Source organism: Anser brachyrhynchus (assembly GCF_964034855.1).
Source record: "Anser brachyrhynchus genome assembly, chromosome: 1".
Lineage (NCBI taxonomy): Eukaryota > Metazoa > Chordata > Aves > Anseriformes > Anatidae > Anser > Anser brachyrhynchus.
In genome coordinates this window covers 151,832,982-151,854,903 of record NC_137694.1, presented here as the reverse complement: position 1 = coordinate 151,854,903, position 21,922 = coordinate 151,832,982, and the positions used below count along the sequence as shown (strand labels likewise).

The 21,922-nt window shown below is 37.5% G+C and overlaps 1 protein-coding gene and 1 long non-coding RNA gene across 7 annotated transcripts in view; one reads left to right on the top strand and one right to left on the bottom strand.

The window, feature by feature from the left end:
• The window catches only part of LOC308188115, a 437,773-nt gene that overhangs the window by 363,431 nt on the left and 52,420 nt on the right, over nucleotides 1-21,922 (top strand). The gene's annotated exons all lie outside the window — the stretch shown is intronic.
• Nucleotides 304-16,366, bottom strand: LOC308198650 (uncharacterized protein). Of its 6 annotated transcripts, XM_080601422.1 has the most exons (6): nucleotides 16,173-16,366; nucleotides 7,377-9,663; nucleotides 5,711-5,768; nucleotides 4,570-4,633; nucleotides 3,327-3,376; nucleotides 304-2,932 (listed from the first exon to the last, which is right to left on the bottom strand). In XM_080601422.1, the coding sequence occupies exons 2-6, from the start codon at nucleotides 7,494-7,496 to the stop codon at nucleotides 2,910-2,912; spliced, it is 315 nt and encodes a 104-aa protein (XP_080457548.1). In that variant the 5' UTR covers nucleotides 7,497-9,663; nucleotides 16,173-16,366; the 3' UTR covers nucleotides 304-2,909. The 6 variants fall into 6 exon arrangements, 2 of the variants coding, with proteins under 2 accessions (XP_080457548.1, XP_080457549.1); XM_080601423.1 differs by lacking the exon at nucleotides 3,327-3,376; XR_013954077.1 differs by having other exon boundaries at nucleotides 307-3,376; nucleotides 5,246-9,663.

The following is a 21,922-nucleotide window of genomic DNA, read 5'->3' as shown; positions in this document are numbered from 1 at the left end:
TCAAAAAATTTCCAAAGCCAGCTTGGGAGTTCAAATATTCCTGGGATGATTTCCAACAGGCACATTTTCAGGCAGCCACCTAGTTTCAGAGAGTGAGGGAATTTATAAGCAAAAACATGGTCTGTTCCCTGGTCCAGCAGCCAGAGCCTGGGAACGTTTTCAGGCACTTTTAGTACATGGGTATTTGGGGCCCACACCTCCAGTGCAGCTGGTGCTCTCCTGTTCAGACACCAAACAGTGAAGAGACTTTCCTCTACATCTTTTCTCAGGTCCTCAAGGTAAGGGTGAAGGTGGTTGCTGCAACAAAGGAAAAAAATATATATACACATATATATACATATGTATATATGTCTGGAACCTACAGGTCACATGGACAAAATCACCACCTGTCTCAAGCACAGAGGGTACAAGAGACAAGCTGACAGAGAGAAAAACAGGAAGTTAGAGGGAAAAAAAAAATCCTAATAATAATGCTACAGAGAGAAATTAGGACCATCGGTTGAGGAGAAAAAAAAAAAAAAGGAATATCTAAGGGAGGCAGACATTGGTACCGTACAAGAAAAAGATTGGAACAGACTGGAAAGTAAACTAGGATTGATTTAGAAAGTAGTTAAGAAGAACAAGAGAGAGGATGAACAGTCCTACAAGTAGTTAAGGTGAGAAGAAGACCAGGAGCTGAGATGTAGTGGGACAGAAAGGACTGAGAATATATAGAGATATGGGATGGATGACCAGGACTGCAATAGGTCAAAGTCCTAAAATAGTAGAAAGTCTGAAGTGGTGATAATGTAACAAAAAGACAGCTGAGAAACCACTGGTAGCACCACAGAAACCATAGGTACAGCACCTTGTGACACATACAGACCTATTTTCTGTGTTTCTATTACACTATTTCATATCCATACAAGGACTGAAAATCTTATGGACGTTTTTAATTTTTTTTGATGATTTTAATGATTTTAAATCATCTAAATGTTTAAATCTTATAGATGTCTCTTTATTATTTGCTGTGGCAGAGGTCAGTTCAGTCCATCCAAACATTTTGACTTGACGAAATAGTATGTGGCATAGAGTTACTGAAATTCTGGGTATTAAAAAAAAAAATTAAATCATACAGACAAAATGAAAAAACACCTGCAAGGTGCCACATTCAAGAGCTCTTGGATTTTCACACCAGATTTTATCTGTGCCCTCAGAGTCCCGTATGGACTTATCATACAGTCTATGTTTCAGAAACAGTACCAAGTATTCCATATACAGTGTTGCGAGATTAGCAAAGATCTATTTAGTCTTAATGGTCTTTCCATTGCAAACATAAACATGAAAGCTTTCCATTTACATAGGCCTTCTTTGAAAGGTCAGAGTTACATGGCTCTGTTATCTAACAGCCCAAACTGAAACAACTCATCTATATTAGTGCTTCAAGACAATCTCCATAATGCCAATGTCTGCCCCTATTATGGCTCTGCTGGAACCATCATATACCACCACATCCATCCCACAGTTGTTCACGGTACCCTACTTAGGACTTCCTCAGCCTTCAGCTACAACATGCAATGTCTGCCCCATTTCAGCTTTGTCACACTACCCCACACAACCCACAACAGCTTTCTGCCATCCACCCTAATATCATCACTATAGCAGTCTCTCTCTGGATTTGGGCTAAGTACCTTAGATATGATGTGTTTGAGGTTGTACTGCAAACCTACACTTGTTTTGACAGGCATTTAAGATGGACAGGGGTAGAGCTGGAGAATGTACAATCAATCATGAATGTATGAGACTGTTATTTAATTTTGTAGCTTTAAATAACTGGCTGGGTTCTTGGAGTAGGGTGGGCTTTGTTCATAAATAAAATTTGTGAGCTTGACTTAGGGGGACAGTCTCATCAACGCCTGAGGGACTTGGGAGCACACGTTCCACTGGCTTAATTAACAAAACACATTAAGAAAATCATGAAGGTGTTCCTTTCCAAACATTTAAACCCACGTTGGAACATAGTTAGTTTTCTTTTCATTATATAGCTGACATTTGCTCATCCTGCAAAAGATAATGTCAACACTTAACTATCTGCTAGCTGTTTTTATAACTCTCTTAATAAATGATCTAGTCCTGTCTTTTTCCTTTAGCTACACTACTGCAGTAGGAAAAAAAAAAAAAAAAAGTTTGTCATAGAGGCAGATTATTTTTGGTACAAAATACTTGATTTAGCAGTAGCAGCAGTAGCTATTTAGTAATTAGCAATGCTTTTCTCTATGTCCTGGCTGCTTCTTGCTCTTTGTGTTTTGATGCTGCTGCAAGGAAACCTTCAAACCTTCATGTACTGAGACTGTGAGGACCTATATATGTATACAGCCAGAAGAGTATGACCCATAAGCAGGCTCTCTCTATTCAATGCCTCATCTTTTATGAAGGAATTCGTTAAATTTCAAAAGAAAATAGGAAAACAAACTGGATTCCCCAGAACAGTACAATTACAAGAATTTTATTTCAAGATAGACATAAAAAGTAATCACCTCAAATAATAAAAATCATACTGCAGATTACAGGAAACGATAGCCTCCATATTGTATACATATTCACTTGTGCATTTCACAGACTTCGTAGAGATCAGGGCATGAGGCAGAAATTTAATGTGAAAGTTGTCATACCTGATTACAGTGTCGGTATTATCTATTTAGTCTATATAAATAGTGAAACAAAATTACTTAAAACTATTCAAATCAATATTACAGATCAACAAAATGGAGGATGATGAGAACACCTATCTTCAAACACGTTATATGAATATCTGTTGAAGCACAGGTCTCCTTGGGGTCCTTGTATAGTCATGACAGAGGTTTCTTCAGAGGGCATAAGTCCAACCAAAACTATGTCCAGTTGCAGAAACTGAGAGCATTTCTTACTTCCTAGAAGGCCCCGGTACATCTATCTTGGGAAAAAAAATAAAATAAAATAAAAAAATATGGGTAATGTTCTCCCTTCCCTGCCTCTCCTCTTCCTATGGAGAGGATGCTGCAGTACATTTGCTGGTAGAGTGCAAAGTTCACTCTAGCCAGATCTGGACACCCCCAGGACTAGGTTCCAGCAATGCTTGACCTCACACTATTGTTGGGTGGTCTAGATGAAGCATTAGGTGCTTTGGTGGAGTCTCAGCCTTGCTGCTGGCAGTGCACAGGAGACACGTCCAACCTCAGAGAGGCCCCAGTTCAGCTCTCAGTTAAGAGCAGCAAGAGACATGGATTTATGTGAGGGGTAAAAGGTTAGCAATGCTAGCACAAGGTGGCACCACGTGGAGCATCTGTGAAGCCGCTTAGTTCCCCCACCTGCCTCCACAACTTCTGGCCAGGCCTGAAGCAAGCACGGTGAGGAGGACCTAAACCAACAGGAGAGGCAGACTGTCAACAGAGGCCCGTAAATCTGGGCCTGCTGCATATTACAGTCACAGACTTCTGTGTTTTGTTTGCTGTTGCAGCCAAGCTTAGATAGAGCATAAGATCATCCTAAACATGTTGTTTCCATTCCCTAGCTCCAAAGATGCAACCACCATGTTCTGGATTTTCATACAGAACTGTGCAACAGGAAATTAGGAAGAGACTTCAGATCACAGAACAATGCAGAGCATATACAGCTATTTTGTATCTTTTATTCTCAATTACGGACTGCAGGATCTCAGGGGAGCTAAAAAGAAGACTGAGCTGTATCCAGACCTGCCTGAAACTCAGCAGTTTCCATCCTTAGATTTGTAGAAAAGATTCCTTGGTTTCAGTTTCCAAGGGGTTGCATCTCACGAAACTCAGTTTCAGTTCCAGGCTCAAAGAAGCAAAATAACTCCAAGTGTAAGACAGTAAGGAAAAAAGCTGAACTTTGGCTTGTCAAATATATGTAACCATAAATCAATCAAGATACACAAAATTAGCCATAGGTTTACTTGAAAGGTTCACAACTTTCGTTAACCTTTTAGTAAACCTGACAGTGCTTTCAGAATGTGTGGGTGCAGGTTTTATAAAGTAAATTTTCATAGCTCAAGTCATCACCTGCACTCTGCACTCTATACATGTATTACAAAACAAGTTCTATGCTCCTTTATGCTGAGATAAATCAGATACAGTTCCCTGGGGTTGAGTTACATCCTGAAGAAAGTTTCTGCTCAGAGCCTTTAAAAGTCTTCTTAAAAGAATATCTTGAATTCACAAAGAACTTAGTTTAATTAATTCACAAAGATCATAATTTTGGGGAACAGAGTAAGCATTTGGACTTTTTTTGTTTTCATTTTTGTGTATGCATTTTTTTTAATTATTTATTTATGTAAATATGCCAACTCTAGGAAAAGACAACAGCAATGTTTAAAACAAAAACTGGTATAACAGATTCAATTATATATATATATACTGTTAGATAGAAAGTAAACTTTATAAAAGCATGATGATTTCCGTTAAGTCCTTACTTTCACTTTCATGTTCTTTTTTATTTTTTTTTCCTAGAGAAAATGATTTCATTTTCAGGCTGAACTTGCTTTTGCAGCTTCTTTTATGCCTGCAGCTTTGTGTAATCTGGAGTTCCACTTACTGAAGACGGATGTTCTCCTGAGAATGGTCTCTCTCAGTTCTACACAACACCCACTTGACATTTACTGAGGACAAGAAATAAGGCAAAGGACATAATATGGTTAAAAGTCAAAAGCTATAAATACTTTCAGCCTTTGAAATATTCAGCATCTTAATATCATCACATACAAAGTTCAAGTAAAAAAGCACTCCAGGTTCATTTTGATGTTGTTTCTAGTTTGTACTCAAAAGTAATATAATATTCAGAGTTTGATTCAGTAATCATTTAATGCATTTTTGAATAGAGATCAACACTGAAAAGTGAAGTCAGATTAATGCCCACACAGTAATGTTAGAATTCTTGGAGCATTTGAAGTATTTTCTCATTTTGCTCCAAAATACTCTCATAAATTTTTTATTTTTCTCCCAAAATGAGTTAGTTTCTACCCACTCACCAACACACAGATCAACAAACGTAGTTAAACATACAGCTCTTAATTAAGCTTATAATTCCTACTAAAATCAAAGGAAATTAAGTAACTGAATTTGTTAGCACCTTAATATTTTTCTGAATGCAAATTCTCAGTTACTGCATAAAGATAAGAAAAATAATGTGTGTGAGGTTGCTGGAGCAAAGCATGGAGGGAGAATCAAGGTAAAGTGTAAGAAAGTCATGGATCACTGAAGCATTGGCTTACGTTATCATTGTTTGCGTTAGAATAATACTCCCTCACACACATGCACACGCTCACACACATGTATACACACATACTAGCAATATACAAAAAACACATGAATAGTGAGCAACACCATCTACTTAACCTAGCTCCCAATTTGATACCAATTTATCCTGGATCTGCAGTGAAAGAAACTTAGGGAAAGTGATTAACGCCAGATTCTTTAAGGCAGAACTGGCTACACAGGGTAAATAATCAGGGAAATTCTCTAGGGCCTTGAGGGAAAAAAAGAATAGCACTCATCTAAATTAGGTAGAGGTGCAAGTCATCCAGCCGGTGGGTGTGAGGAGGGAGAGGCTCATGCCTAAATCTCTGCCTAAGAGACTACCCAGCTGCCTAGTGCCAGCACACTGCAAAGGCATTTAGGTGCCTACCACCCTTTTCAACAAATTCAGTTCAGTGTCTAATCGTATCTTAGGCACCTACCTAAACTTTGGGGGTCATAAATATCTTTCAAAATAAAGCTCATGTTCTCTCTGTTCTCCTGGAAAAAATATAAATAATAATAATTTTAAAAATCTCCTTTTCTCCCATATGTTGTCAAAATTGATTCATGAATTCTGGTATGATGCTGTGAAAAGTGATAGGCATTATTTTAGGGGTAAATAGAAGCATTATGTTCTTTGTGATGTTAAACAAGTTGTGTAACTTTGTTGGATATGTGTCAGAGCTAAGCTCCAGTAGTTTATGAAGGAGCTGTTAGTTCTTGTAATGATAAATCAGACCAAATGAAGGAAGCATTCCTGTTTCTGGCAGTTACATTCCAATACTGGCTGCAATTAAATGAAATCAGCTACCTCTGTGCAGCCTCACCTTTGATGGTATCTGAAAAAATACCTTTTTTTGTCATCTGCTGTACATGTCTTTTCCTTAAGTGAGGGTCTCTCAAAGATTCTTAGGACGTCTGGTCATGAACTGACAGCCAAAGCTATTTAATCCCACTGTTTTCCTATTTAAGATTATATGTGCCATTTTAAATACCAATGATAAAATCTCTCAGTTAAACTGTGGCCATCGTACTCAAGAGTCAAGCATTTAGCCACATAATTTGTCTGGAGTCTTTGGCAGCAATACTGCTCTTGGAAAGAGATTTTTGACACATATTTTGGTCATCATTTTAATTATGGAAAGGAACCAGGCAAGTGTCTATCTCTCACTGAAAGCTGTGCAAAAAGAAAAGGGGGGGTGGGGGGGGGGAAGAAAAAGTACATTAGAATAGAGAAGTTGAAAGTAAATACTCATCCAGAGGATAGCTGAGTAGCGTAGATGCAGATGGTTGAATCCCAGAGCAGCTCTTCTAGGAAGCAGAAAATTCCTGTCTTTTTTCTAACTGTAACTCAGTTCCAGTTGCTGTAAGCATGGGGAGCCCTACTTGAGCTCTGTCAGTGTTGTAAATTCAATAGCATATGTCTGTGCTCACAGCAAGTCAAACTGACATAACATTAAAACATCGGTCACTCATCTGTGCTAACTCCTCGTGCTATTGACACTTGCTGAGCTGACCTGGCGCTTACATACCAGCAAGTGACACATTTTTAGAGTAAGTCTCCAATATAAAGAGCTTTCGTAGGGAAAAAAAAAAAAAGGTGGGGGGTGGGGGTGGGGGGGACGACACTGATTAGTTACCAAAGCAGAGCAGTAGGAGGAATAGAATTCATTGTTTCTCCGAGACCACAAAAGTGCCTGTAAGGTTTCTTGTTTGTTTTTAATGTATCTATATTGAAGCATTTTTTTTTCTCAGTCTGGGTATGTGCAGCCTAAACCAATTTCTCTACATAATAATTTTACCCTGTTGGGAGGCAGCATCACCTGGGGAGGGGTAAAGAAGTGTAGAAAAACTAAGCCATTTTCTATGTCCAGTTTTTCCACTTAAAAGCATGTCAGTGCCCCTTTTTCATCAGACTTTATTTATTTGTTTGCTTTTAATTTCAAAGGTTTTTTAGTAGATTTGGACTCAAAAGTTAAAACAGCAAGGGTTTTGATAATTGTAATGTTTTGCGATCAAGTTTATGACATTTATAAATATCGATGGATGGATTAAAATTCCTAGACAATGGAATATTGTTATTGGCCAACATCCTAGGCTACATACCTGGTATGCTGAGGTATAATCAAGCATTGGGTAGGGTTTTATGCGCAAAAGCAATGCTTGACTGGATTTAAATGGTTTTGATTGGAGCCGATATGATGCATAGTTGGACATAATGTTCATAATTGCCTATTTTTCTTGGCAAACAACAAGGTGCTTGATGACTGCTTTCTGAAATGTTCACATCTATTTCTTTGTGAAGTGTACCACAGTTTAACAGTAATTCTAAACAAGCTTGTGTTGTAGTCCACTGGCTTTGAGAGAATGCATTCTTTATTGACTTAATTTCCTCATTATAGCAGAATTGCAGTATCTCCTTTGCCAAGGTTGAATCTCGGTCTGGTTTTAATGACAATTCCCACAAACACCTTTGTTCATCCTCCTCTTTCTCTCTTCCTTTTCCTAAAAACATCACCAAATAACATCACCAAAATTCAGTCAAATCTGTAAACAGTCTCATATGTGTTACTCAGACAGACTAATTTTATTTTTTATTATTATTATTATTGTTTGTTTTTTCATTTGTAATTGACACAATCCTGAAGAGGTATTTTAAGATAGGCATTACAAAGCTGTAATGATTCAAGCCACCTTGACACAAACGGGCACACACATTTTTTCCTTCCCAAGGCAAAGCTCAGTCTCCAAAGGGCATATGTTCACTATCTTCCTTGCATAACATCTTTCTGGGTTTAATGAATGAACATTTTCCAGACTGGAATGAACAGGAAGGACAGCTCCAGTCCTCCTCAAGCAGAGCTTCTACCATTGCCATGACCCTATGGAAGACCTTTTCCAAATGTTGGGGCATTCAGGAAGCTTTGCCTGTTCATTTTTATTTCGTTTCTCTTGCAGAATGATCTGAGGTCTTTACTGTGCTTATCTACTGTTTCCTCCTGGGATGCTCCTCAGCATGCTGTGGTAAGATGATTCCTCAGTCATACAAATCTTGAACCCGAGAGATTGCGTAATGACTGCAGACATTACAAGCTCAGATGCTCCACCCCACCACCACCCCCAGTCTTTTCTGCTGGCATTTTTCCACACTATTTGCTCCATCCTTCTTTTAGTTCCTCTCTATTACACCTATATCTGTGTCCTTACCACATGCCAAACTATTTTCTTATTCTCTTTTTCCCGCTTCTTCCAGGACTGAAACAGCTTAGGAATTGACTCACCCAGATCAGTACAAATTGTCCCTGTATTTTGGACAAATCACAGGAGTCTTGAAATGAGATAAACATTTCATATTCTTACATAGAACTCTGAGTGGCTTCTGCACATAACCATCTCAGTCAATCCTTGCTATAAATACCAAAGATTTAATCGACATGGAGGGTAGAAAGGTTTCAACACTGAAAGGAACTGTGCATGTGCAAAGTGGCTTGAAGATGTGGAAAAGTTCCACTCAAGATTTGGTGGGCACTGGAAAATCAGATGATACACACCATTAGTTTCTTGTAACAGATAGGCAGAGATTCAGCACCCCTCCCTATCTTCATAGTTTAGAAGTTGCCAACTCTGGACAGTGCATCAGAGGGAAATTGTAATTTTCTCCTCTTTGATACAAGAGAAAAGCTATGTGAGGAACTGATATTTAAAACTGCCATTTGAGCTGAAGTAAAGAACATGCCCATCTGGCAAACCAAGTTTCTTGTTCTAATGACAGAGCATGAGCAATCTCCAAAGTCCAACATTTTAATGGGACAGATGATCTGGTCATTGCAGCAAGCCAAGCATTCCTCCAGAAAATAAACATATAAATAATACCATTTAAGTCCTATTGCTCCAATGTGAAGAATTCCTGAAGTCTGTGCCCTAATGCAGGGGAAGAAGGCAGACCTCAAATGTACAGCATAAAAAGACTCAGCCTAAGCTGATGGGAGAGGGACCATTAGGATCCTGAAAAGATGGCATCCAAAAGTGAGTGTTTATCATGGACCATTGACCGCTCATGAAGAGACCTGAGGAGTAACTGGCTGGGGTGTGTGAGACATAGACTGAGTGTCCCTCTATATGTCCCAAAAAACAAAATCATTTCTACAGAGCCTGGAAGGAGGAGCTGCCAGAGGGGAATCCCAACTTGTCTTTTGCATCTCCACAATGTTTCTCTTTTCTTTCTTTATAATTAGGCCATCTGTAAGGCACGGGCAGAGAAGTTCCTCTTGGGAAGGGGTGACTGCTTCTCCAACTAGCAGTATGCTGGTGTCCCAGACACCATCCACAGTACTCAGAGCAGGCATTTAGCTTTGACAAACTTTCTGTATTTGTGATAGATTCTCCAGGAGAGCTAGGGGGGAAAAAAAGAAAAAAAAAGTTCCTTAAAACCATCTCATAATGTCATCTCTAATCGTACATCCAGAGAAACTTCATGAAATATACTTACTTACAGAAAAGCCAAATTTCATAATATCATTTAATATTCAGTAAATTTACCATTTAAAAGACACAGACTTTACAGACTTCTCACTGTAGCTTGGGATTTGAGTGATCTGAGACAGCTCTGCCCCAGCAGGCCCTACAAGCAATAAACAGGCATTCCCCAGTTCATTTGTCAGATTTTTTAGTGCATGATGAAGTAAAGCACTGAGAAAAGAAGCCAGAGTCTGCTGGTTCTCTGTATGTGTTGGAGTGCTCGACATTTGCTGATGATTTTGAACCTGCTTTATTAAAGAGGACTAAGAGGCAGTGCAGATACATTTGTTTCAGTTTGGTAAAGTCAACTGCAAATCAGATGGTTCAAAGCTAAATAAGAGTGTCTATATGAGTTCAGCACTGATTTAAGTGAATTAGTTTAATGAAAAGGTACAGGTTTGCATAAAGATGAGGTTTCACGTTTTTTGCTCCCTGACAGCTGTGCTCTATTCTGCTTTATGTGAAGAAGGCAAAGGAGGAGAAGGGGAGAAATGTCTTTGAGATAATCTCATTGGAAAGAAAGAAAACAAATATGTGCCCTGCCTACTCCAGCTGCTCTCTACCCCAGGAGTAACAGTTTGAAGTGAGCTTATGTATAAACAATAAACAAGATATTCTTGGAGCATTTGCTTTGAGCTAGGACTGTGTATAAGGTATTAGGTTTGGATGTGCTGTCAAAGTATCTACTTTATTAAATTAGACTTTGCATCTCAAGTTCATTAAGATAGCCTTAAGCAAAAGTCTTTTATTCAACCTCTCTTTTAAGGTATGAAGTGTGAATTTGATGAGTAAAAATAACTTGAGTGAGGAATGTCTAAAAATGGAGGAATTAACCACAGTGATATTTATGCAGCCTAGAGATGGATTTCAAGACACCTCTTTAACTCCTTTCTTCCTGCTGTAATCTTTCTCTCCTGTTTGCATACTCTGTTCAAGAGCTTAAAGCTAATGCTTCAAAATGGGAAAAGGATAAAATGTGAGCTCTAGTGCTCCTGTACATCTCTAGAGGATCTTTTGGCAATTTGTCATGCCATTTTTTTCTTCACAGAGAAGAAAAATCTACCATCTTGTACAGAGTTTGAGAAGCATATTTGAGAAGATTTTATTTTCTCCTCCTTTTTCCAAGTAAGCTTAAAAACAATCACTTGGACAAGATGCAAATTACTAATCTTGGGTCAAGCTCGTAAGAAATACTATCCTTGTAGCGCGTGCACGTGTGTGTGTGTGGTAATAGCAAATCATACTGTTCCAGAGAGCAATTGACATTATTAACTGAGTTTTTCATGGATAGTTATGAACAAGTATTGTCTGTATACAATTCAACAGAAACCTCAGGGGAGAAAAAGAAACAACAAAAAAAAAAGAGCATAAGCCTTAAAGCAACAAAAGCAGAATAAATACTTCAGTGAGTTTCTTGAAGCATTAATAACTTGACAGCATCTACTCATTCACAACAAAGCCAGGGCACGCTCAATGTTTTCTACTGCTGCACTAAATAAAGAATTGATGTTAAATCTCAATACTTAAGAACAAATGACAACCCTTTAGAAAGTACTGTAGTCCTAAAATGTCCAAAAAAAATTCAAAGTGATTTTCAAATCACTTTGTATAGTGTTTTCTTTTAGGGAACATGATCCCTGGTGCCTTTAATAAAAAGCTGGATAACAATTCCTCTCCAATTCCCTGCGATTTCACCCTTGAAATGACGGCTCTACTTCACTCACCTGCCATTACTTCTAACCACAAATACATTAAGTTATAAAAATGGTACAAATCAAGTAGACAAATCATTTTAAATCATTTCTGGGAGGTAAGAAAAAATAAATGGAGAGATAAATATTCAGTTTTGAAGTATCTACCTCTTCCTTTTATATCTTAATTTTAAATTCTGTATTCCAATACTAATTTTCATGAAATAGCACTCACTTTATTGGTGACCTTATTGTAAAAAGCCTAGCTGTCAATATAAGAACAACTGTTCAAAATGGCAGAATCAAGCTACAGCATTTCCAGTACTGTCTTCAGCATCTCTTTCAGATAATCAAGTAATTTCAGATAACTATCATTTTGATATGTCTTCTGTGCTATTTGCTCTCTTAATTAAAGAGCAGAATATATTGGCATTCTGCAGTCAAAGAAAAGGTTCTTAAATGAATCATCCTATTTAATAAAATGTCCCCTTGCAAACACTGTTTTCCTTGATAAGTGCATGAACAAATAAAAGAATGGAAAAGGGTAATTGTTTGGTTGAGATGTAAGGGCACACAGAGTGGTTAGCTCTAAATAACCTGGTCAGCAGCCCAACTAATCTACTGTGGTTTGTTTTCACAGCTTTGCTCTGAACATCAGTGCTGATGGCCTGATACTCCCTGCAGAGCCTGGGAGAGAATGGTAAGTCAAGATACCAGCCACACAATGCTTCACCTGAGAGGCCAGAAATTTGGAGAAGGGAGAATAACAGTTTGTAAAAACACTCATAAACTTCACTGGATTTTTCTTTTCTTTCCTTCTTCCTTCTTTTTTTTCCACTTTTTTTTTTTTCCGAGCAAACTTCCTGACAAAGCTGCCAAATACATTGTGAGGTCATTTAATGAAGTGGAACATTTTTTTTTTCTTTCTTTCTTTCTAATTTTAAATCAAACATGACTTTTTATTTTTATTTTTATTTATTTATTTTCAAACCTGGTATGATAAAGTGACAGATGAATGGAATCCAATTGCTCTCCAGGGGACTGCGCACCACAGTAGATCCCTGAAGGGTCTGTGTTAACCATTCCAAAACCTTCCTGTGCAATTCTGCCACTCCAGACAGCTTGTACAAGCTCCCCTTGTAGAGGCAGTAAGATCCAGGAAAACCAGTGTGATCAAGCTTCAGATTCAAGGCTGAGCTCACTTTCTGAGCCTCATACAAGAATGCCTTCATACGAGAATGAACTCTGAAGAACCCTACCCAAGAGCTGATCCTGCCTTTTGTCCTCTCTTTGCTGCTTGGGGATTTAAAAGCAACCAAATTGCCTGAGTGAGATTTCACAACCTATTCAAAGCAAAAGATTATTTGATAAGACCTTCCTACTTAACTATGTTTTGAGGCATGACCCTGCTTGGTGTTGTTTCCTGCTAAGGTCCATCATCTTCCACTGAAAGCACCACTGCATACACATTTAGGACCTTTTGCTGCCAATAAGGTCCAATGGGAGTATTACCACAGACAAAACAGACTTGTGACAGACTTGTCCTCAACGTATGTACGGCTGGTTTAGGTGGCTTCCTACTCAGCATGTGAGCTGTTATGAGTTAAAATAACAGACCTAACTGTGCCCTTTCTTTGTCTATAATTACCTAAGATCAGCTTTAAAAGGCAGTCAAATAATAAAACTACTGCAGTATCACAATTCAGCAGTGGCCAACAACAGGTGCATATGCAACAGGACTAGTATATAGTAATAAGTCCCTTATTTGTCTTCTTACCCTCCATGAATTTGCAACAGAAAGCCTTCCTGAGCCAGAGTTAGAAATCATCACAATTGGGCAAGCCTACTGATCTAAGTACTTACTGAGTGGCTATTTTCCTGGGAAATATATGAGGATGGTTACTTCCCTTGGGAAATTATTTAACTTGGGGGTAAATCAGAATGATTAGTGAGGAGAATATAGATACTACTGAAGTTTCCTAATTGTTTTCAAATGCTAAGGAGGGTTTTCTCTTGTATAGCTATCCCCTTGTCTTTAACTAATCTCACCAGAAGTATCTCATTCACGGATCTGGATTCAAAATTGAGGGCTGGACAAAATAAAACAGACTGAAATTTATTTAGATATCTACTTCATCACCAAAAGTATTTGTAACCATTTTGTTATTTAATGGTAGTGAAGTAAGACCTTAAATGAAGTAAGAATCTAACAACTTGAAACCCAAACCTAGTGTTGTCAACTAGCCTTTCTAAAAAGCGCACACATATGGCTGACAACCATAGCCTGACTCTCTTGAAATGAGTCCCTAATCACTCCACAGGAATGAAATTCTCCTTTTCTATCTGGGACTCAGTTGTTGCAACTTGAAAAGCTATGAAAGGAAGAAGAGAGGAAAAACAAACCAGAAATATTTGACATTAGATTTTGGAAATAATTACTTTCGTGTTATAAAAGATAGGGTGATTTATGACAATGTGATCACATCTCACTCAAGCAGTTTCAGACTCAGATTTTTAAATATATTAAATGCATAACATTCGTTTTTTAACATGGAGAAGGTTTCAGTTCCACAAAGCTGGAAAAGATAATGCTAATAAAGAATAGTAATTTGGAGGTTGATAGAAGATGAGCATTTCTTTTTTTCTATTGTTAGACTTGCTACATGATCTCCTGAATTTCCAAATACACTGCAGTGGATTATCTAGCTCTCAGATATGTTTTGTGACAGTTTAATAAGAGAGAGGATGAAGCCATTTCTTAGTACAGTATTTCAGGAATAAGTTCACTCATGCAATGCCTAGAGCAGGGGCGAAAAAAGGATAATCTGTGTAAAAGGAGATCAGACACCCAGTGCTCATCCTGAAACTATTCCCTTTGTATTGAAGGCATGTAAGTGCTGATTTAATGAGCTCTGGGTAAAGGTGTTAGTTTGAACGAAGTGTTAGAGCACAGAGGCTGCAAACAGGATGCCATTAGCTGCACTTTCATGAAAGAGGCTGTTTGAAAAGTAAATTAAAAAGTTTATTCTAACGTGAGAGATTCGGCATATGTGATCAAAAGTTGCAAGTTTGACACTAATACTTGAAGTAAGACTTCAGTAATAAGAATATTCACTACTTGAAGATTTCTGGTGGGTTCTGTCTCCATCTTGTATGAAAATAATTATAAAATTCAAATATTTATAAATTACATATACCACACTGCAGTCTTCAGTACAATTTTTAGAGAAAATGAAATATCTTAATACTAAAGTGCTCCTAGCCTGCTGTTCAGATAAAATGGAAGAAGAAATTCCTACTGTGCCAGATGATTCCTGCTTTGTTGAACAATATTGAAATCAGCTTGATTTCCCATTGATGTTTTGTTTTTCTAATTGTGTTTAAAAGAACAAGTGCTGACTATGCAAATGCTGTGCTTATGGATACAAGGACTGAATTTACTGAATTACAAAAGTACTGTCTTCATACAGAGAATGGTTTGTTTAGGTTTTCTTTGTTATTTTGTAGGGGGGTATTTTCTGAATTTTAACTAAAAAATGAATTTATGGATAAGAAACATTGGGGTCTCATGAGTGTAATTCTGGCAACCAGTAACTAAGCTTAAATAACCAGGCATTGAAATATATATGGCTCAGCCATGATACTGTCACTATTCAGACAATTTAGATGCTGTTTGGATCTACTTTGCTGTTTTCATTATGTTTTATCAAAGAAAATGGGGAACAGAGTGCCTTCCCATTTCAAACTCTTTTGGTTTAATACAGGTTTCCAGAAAAAAAATAATCTTCTGGTTTCAAACAAGTTGTGGGGAGCAAGAAGAAAGACTGATAAAACCAGACCTTAGTTGTGTTTTGTTTTTCATAGAGGGTAAGAGTGACAGTGACAAGGGATATTTATTTACCCCATAACTACTATCACCTTTGAAAGCAAAAGTAAAAATTCTCAACACATAAGAAAAAACATTTCAATATTAAAGAAATTTAATATACTCATTGACTGAAGCAAATACATAAACACACACCCTTTTTGAGATTCAGACTTTATGTCTCGTGCATAACTGAGAAACATTATTAGCTAACTGAATCTTTAAACAGGTAGGTAAAGATAGAAGTTCCCGTCTCAGCCCAAAAAGTTCATGTGGTTTAAGAATAATTTCCATCTGCCAAAAGAAAAATCATTGGTTTCATACTTAAAAGTTACAATATTAAATTGCACTTACTGAGTACAGTAGCCTAAGATCAGTCCCCAAATGTCAACCATTGTATAAACTGTTGCAGTAAAGCAATTTTTCAATCTTTCAATTAAGTGCACTGTATAATTTTATGCTTTTGGTCTGTATGCACGGTTCATGCACAACTGTGTTAAACAATGACAGGATCAGCCTGGAATGAGGAAAAGACTACAGGGAGGATCCAGCCTGACAACGAAGCCAACAAAGCAAAGGTAAAAGAGGCTTAACGGCTGACAGACACACATGAATTTTAATTATCCTTTCCCACGTGCTGGTTTTTGCAACCCCATCTCACCCCCACACCTCTCTGTTTCTCTGTTCTCATCTTCACTGCATGTCTGTTCTCCTCTCACCTCTCCATATCTTGAAACGTCCTTGCCTTTTTCCCCATGCCTTTGCTTTTTCCTGATCCCCACCTACCCAAACCTCCATCAAACAAAAATAAGAATGTTTGGAACTCACAGGGTGTTTCCTGACAGGCCATTGCTCATTCCTCTCCTGTGACTCAACCTTTCTCAGCCTGACTGCTCCTGTGTGGTAAGCCCTATATTTGCATGTACACACCCTCACCATGTATTGCCCCTGTATTTTCAGCTGGTAAACTCCTCAAGGTGAAGACTGCCTTTTTCCTTCAGTGTTCAATCGGACCTTGCCATGCATTCATGTGTGTTCAGTGTAAACATAAATAGCATGCATTTTCAGAATTATCAAGGCCAAATAACCATAGTAGTAATGAACTATGGTATTTTTAGCAAACCTTAACTGTAGGTACATACCTGTAATGGAGAGCAACCTCTGGAAAACAAGTGTCTCAAAGCTGTAGTGGATTTTTCCTAACATCATTCACTTCTATGCGTTTTGGTATTCCAAACAGTAATAAATCTGGAAATATGTCAAAAGAAAGAAGGCAAAGAGAACTGTTCTATTTGTAGGTGGCCGTAGGTAGTATTTACAAAAGTAACAAGTAATAGACTTGTTCTTTATCTCCTATCTCAGGTGTGATTTCATCAGTTCATCCTATTTCTATATATTAATAATGTTAAAAAGTAAGAAAAAAGAAAGAGTGAAAGGGAGAGAAACGAGAGAGAGAAGGAAGGAGAGAATGAAAGGTAGGAAGGGAGAGAGAAATCTTTAAAAAATATGCTGGGGACGATCACAGTGATGGTGCAAGTTTGTGGGCAGGATGGCAGGTACACTAGAAGCACAAATACATTTCAGGTTTACTCAGCTACAACTCATTCAGTATTGGGCACAATAAATACAGTGCCAAGTATAATGATTTTTTCTTCCTAACTGACACAGAAGAAAAAGACTTTTTCAGAGCACATTATTGCACTCTAAAGTGGTCTCTTTTATGACAGTCATTACCTAAATATTTCACACAAGAGATCTATTCTATTAAGAAGCTCTGAAATTTTCGTAAAATTAATTATACTTTACTTAAGGTTTTTGGATCCGATTAATTAAAAATATGCTTGGATTGCAATAATTTTTGCTCTTAATTATTCAAATACAGGCTTTTAATTCTTTCATTTATTTGTCTGTTACTTCCTCTGTATTATATGTACATATTATACCAATGTGAATAAAGAAAAAATATCAACTGTAGCAGATCAAACTAATAGACACATGTGATATATGTAATCTCATATTAAAATATTTCATATGCTGCATACAGTATTTTAAGATCCTCCCAGGTGATAGTCATTACGTTACATAATGTGCTAATCTTACTAGTGCTTCTCTCTTTCTTCCTTTCAGGCTCTGCAAACTTTCTCACATGCTGAAAGATAACTTCACACATACATACAGGCTTCCAGAATCAAGTGCTAAAGTTTAATTGCTCAAGGAGATGCATATAAGCACCTATGGTCTATTCTAGGCACCTAACTTCACAGTTGTGTACAGTGTGGCACTTGAGTTTAGGAGCATGATCAGTGATTCAGATCTTCTGTAGTTCAGATTGCTGAGAACTTGCCTCCCCAAGCTGTCAAATGAAAAATGTAGTCACAGGATTTAGTCTGAACATTGTGTAGATGGGAAACTTATCCAAAGGGGAATATAACAAATTAGCTTGATTCTCCCCGGACATGTTTATTCGAAAGAAGGTGCAGTACGTTCTGTAATTAATAGCAAACAGCAGTTGTTGAAATCCACATGTTGAGGTGGAAAACAATCCCAAACATCTTCTATTGTCTTAATAGGAATGAAAAAAATCACCTTGATAATAAGATCTTTTTTATCTGATAATTTTTTGACAGTTCCATTCCTGAAACATCTAGCTAGAAGTGTTCTCTATGAAGATTGCACAAAGTTCTAACATAATTTAAAAAATAATAATCTCGCCCTGTACTGTGCACTCCATAGCAATATTGTAAACAATCACATAACCCAAAATCAAAGTTTACTGCATAATTTCATGTTGTTGATGTTTTAAAGGAAACAGACAATATAAATCCTGAACTTCAGTGGGTCAGAGAGAACAAATTCTTTATTGTAATGCAGTCTGAAGGCTGTGATGGTAATTTCTATGAATAGAATTTCTAGTAAAGTGGTTTCCTAGTTTGCATTTACTTCTCAGAGGTGCAAACTGTAAATTTAAAGGTGAAGACAAAAAAAAAAAAAAAAACACTAGAGAAGAGAAGCAGAAGTCTCAGAGAGGAGAAACAAAACAACAAAAATCTTCAAAATAAAAATCCAGAAACCAATCCAGATCACTCTGGGAGCATGCAGTTAACACTTAAAAGCTTTGTTTTTGTTTTCCTACAGTTATTTGTTTAGGGAAATAGCAGTAAGGCACTGTGTTTTTAGGGAAGAACAAACAGCTGCAACTAATGTTTCCCATGGAAGACTCCTGTAGGCTGTAAAAGTGTGTGAATAGCTGAGTTCTTGTCCATATGTGCAATTTTGTTCAATTAGTCCTTACAATTACATGAAGAGATGATCCCTTAGGAATTACCAATACATTCAAGGCATAGGAGAATTCAAACAGTAAGATCAAGATTGACATTATGAGAGAGAAAAAGAAAGATGAAAAGGCTATTTCTGCAAGGTAGTCATTTACCTACCGTTCAGAATAGATTTTCATGAGAAGAATATCACAAGAAAAGGCCACATAATAATCTATGTTCCTGACACTGGTGAACTGTGAGGTATTGTGACTTAGTAAAATACTTGTTGTTCGGCAGTGACTAGACAAGCTGAATGGCTGTTTTAAATGATGTACAGATCGTATCAGTCAACTGTGCTGCTACTGCTACTGAATTTTGGGAAATAATTTGGACTGAGTTAAAAGAACTGTGTTTCAAGAAGCTGTGACAAAGAAAGCAATTAAACTTGGCACAACTTTTTTACAATCTGCACAGAGCTAAATAAAATAAAATAAAATAAAAGCTACATCTGACACAGGAAGTTCTCAGCCACAAAACACTGGAAACTAAAGAACTACATAAAATATCACTCTATGTTCAGTGTGTAAGATAAGTCGCTGGTTTGATCTAGCACAGCTTTTCATATAAAGCACATCTTTTAACAATGATGAGAGAGAAGCAGCACTAGTCAGTGAAGCCTTGTACCCAGCAAAACTGATTTTTTACTTACTGCATCCAACTGTGCATGTCAGACTCTAAATGTATTTCATTTGGGAAAGCACTGGAGCTGTTATACTCTGTCTGAGCCAAATTCTGCCCTTGGCTTCAGGCACACAGCTCCCATTGACTCCAGTGGAAGTTATTCAGAAGGAGATAGACTGTGTAAATTAGGCATGCTCTTAGATAGTGAAGGAAGGGAGATTCACTGCTCAACCCCAGAGTGGGAGTTCACCCAAGGCCAGTAAAGTCAATCTTCAGCCATTCCTTCTCAACTCATGAGAGCAATGGCCTACCAGATTCATAAAAGAAATAGCTCATACACACTGCTTGAAAAATAAAAATATTTTCTCGGTCTTTTAGACAGGGATTCCCTTCACTCATTACCTTAGGATCAGCCAATCCTCAAAGGATTTTGGTGCTGTACTGTAATCGGTGAAATGTGCTGATTTTTTTTTTCTTCCCTCAGAACTGCATTCCCTTAGATCTGACTGAAATCTTTTCTTACCTACACTGCTATAACTCCCATCAGGGTTATACAGCTACCTCCCTGTTTTTTCCCCTATTCTGGCACTGGTTGTTCCCATTCACTTTGTTTGCTGTTTGTCTGCTTTCGATTTCTTTCACTTCAAGAATCACAGGATTTATCTCTGATTTTCTCATAGGTTTAGACTGATATATTTTGTGTCATGCAAAGTTTAGCAGATGGGTGCTTTAGCATGGACCTAATAGTTTAACCTCAGTGAAAACCAAGGAAAACCAAACATTATGGAAATGAGCTTAGCTTACTGCAGTTCTCCCACACCCATCTTCTTAAGGAAAGAACGCACATCTGTTCTGAAAAGTCCCAAAAGTTCTGGAGACTATATTAAGCTTGTATAGAAATTAATACCAGAAACAGATCAATGATGACAATTCCAGTTTGCTTTTTTACATATTTTTAGTATGTAGATTAAAAAACATCGCTTTGTATTATACTTTCAAATCTAATTACAATAACAACAACAACAACAACAACAATAATAATAATAATAATAATGATAATGCTTGTCAGATTCTGTTTTGTTACTCAAATCCCCACATTTTGCTTGTGTTGTAGATAAAAAACATATGTTTGGAATGTGGTTAAGAAAGTTGCATCTTAAATTATGGGGAGTGGGGGTCCTCTTTAGTATGTCTCCTTAGAGAGCTGAGGCTGTTCAGCCTAAAGAAGAGAAGGCTCTGGGGTGACCTTATTGCAGCTTTTAAATACTTAAAGGGGACTTATAAAAGAGTTGGAGAGCAACTTTTTGCTCAGTCATATAATCACAGATTCACAGAATGATGATTAGGGGACCAGAGCATCTCTCATACAAGGAGAGACAGAGAGCTGGACCTGTTTAGCTAGGAGAAGAGTGAGAGGGGATCTTATCAATGTATACAAATATCTGAAGGGAGGGTGTCAAGAGGATGGGGCCGGACTCTTTTCAGTGGTGCCCAGCGATACAACAAGAGGCAGTGGGCACAAACAGAAACACAGGAAGTAACACCTGACTATGAGGAAAAACTTCACTACTGCGAGGGTGACTGAGCACTGGAACAGGTTGCCTAGAGAGATTGTGGAGGTTTGTTCTCTGGAGAAATTCAAAACCTGCCTGCACGTGATACTGTGCAGTGTGTGCTAAGTGACCCTGTTTGGCAGGGGGGCTGGACCAGATGATCTCCAGAGGTCCCTTCCAACCTCTGCCATTCTGTAGTTCTGTGTAATTAAACAGAAATACATGTGATGGAAGAAGTGAATAAATAATGACTGAAGCATGTAAGCTTTGTCTGTTACCAGATAAAATTGTATTTTTCCAGTTGTTTTGATCAGTTAGCATCAGTTTGTTTTGGGTTTCCTGCCTCCAACCTGCAGCAGAGCCTCTGCCATTTTCAGGCAGGATGGGAGAGGGAGAGAGTGAAAGATTCAGTTGTCTCACAGTGACTGTTCTGGTCTCCAGGGAAAAAAAAAAAAAAAAAAAAATGCAGTTGGTTTCTTGCTGTTGTCTGGAAGCACTGCGTTATCTCAACTCATATACACTTGGTGACTTTATAATGTTGGTGCCTGGCCTGTTATAGAAAGTGCTTTAAATATATAATCCTAGCAAATACAAAACTTTCTGTAAGCAAACTGAGAGGTCAGCCTTCTCTTGTTTCTTCTCTGTTTGAGAAATACAACCTTCAGTGAAGTATTCTAGGATCCAGTCATTTTCTTTATCTGAGAAAATCTTTGAAAGATCTTGAAACATATTTATGCTCTGTAAAATCATTGTGTGTCTTGTTAGTGACATATGGATACACCATCATTTTCTCTACTTCTCTTTGGATTGCTGTTAATAAGATATTTTAAAATATTCAGCCATTAATTACAAAGTTCCTTGAATTGTCTGTTGTTTTCACATGCACACACATAATCTGCTACTGATGAGTTTTCTAAGTAACTCCAGAGATATTTTTGTCAATGGATTTGTCAACAAATTGCTGAAAGGCAGATCTGCATGAAATTGATATTAGTCCTTTGTCCAAATGAAATGAAGACATGGTCACTTTTTTATGTCTTTCATACTGAAAATCCCCTACCTATAAATCAGATATCTCAAAAACAAA

Excerpts from the sequence above, each read along its gene's own strand:
- LOC308198650 (XM_080601422.1), bottom strand. The coding sequence starts at position 7,496 with ATGAACATTATGTCCAACTATGCATCATATCGGCTCCAATCAAAACCA. Across the intron at positions 5,769-7,376 it reads ATTATACCTCAGCATACCAG|GAGAACAGAGAGAACATGAG; the intron begins GTATGTAGCCTA and ends TATTTTTTCCAG. Across the intron at positions 4,634-5,710 it reads TTATGACCCCCAAAGTTTAG|TAAATGTCAAGTGGGTGTTG; the intron begins GTAGGTGCCTAA and ends TCTTGTCCTCAG.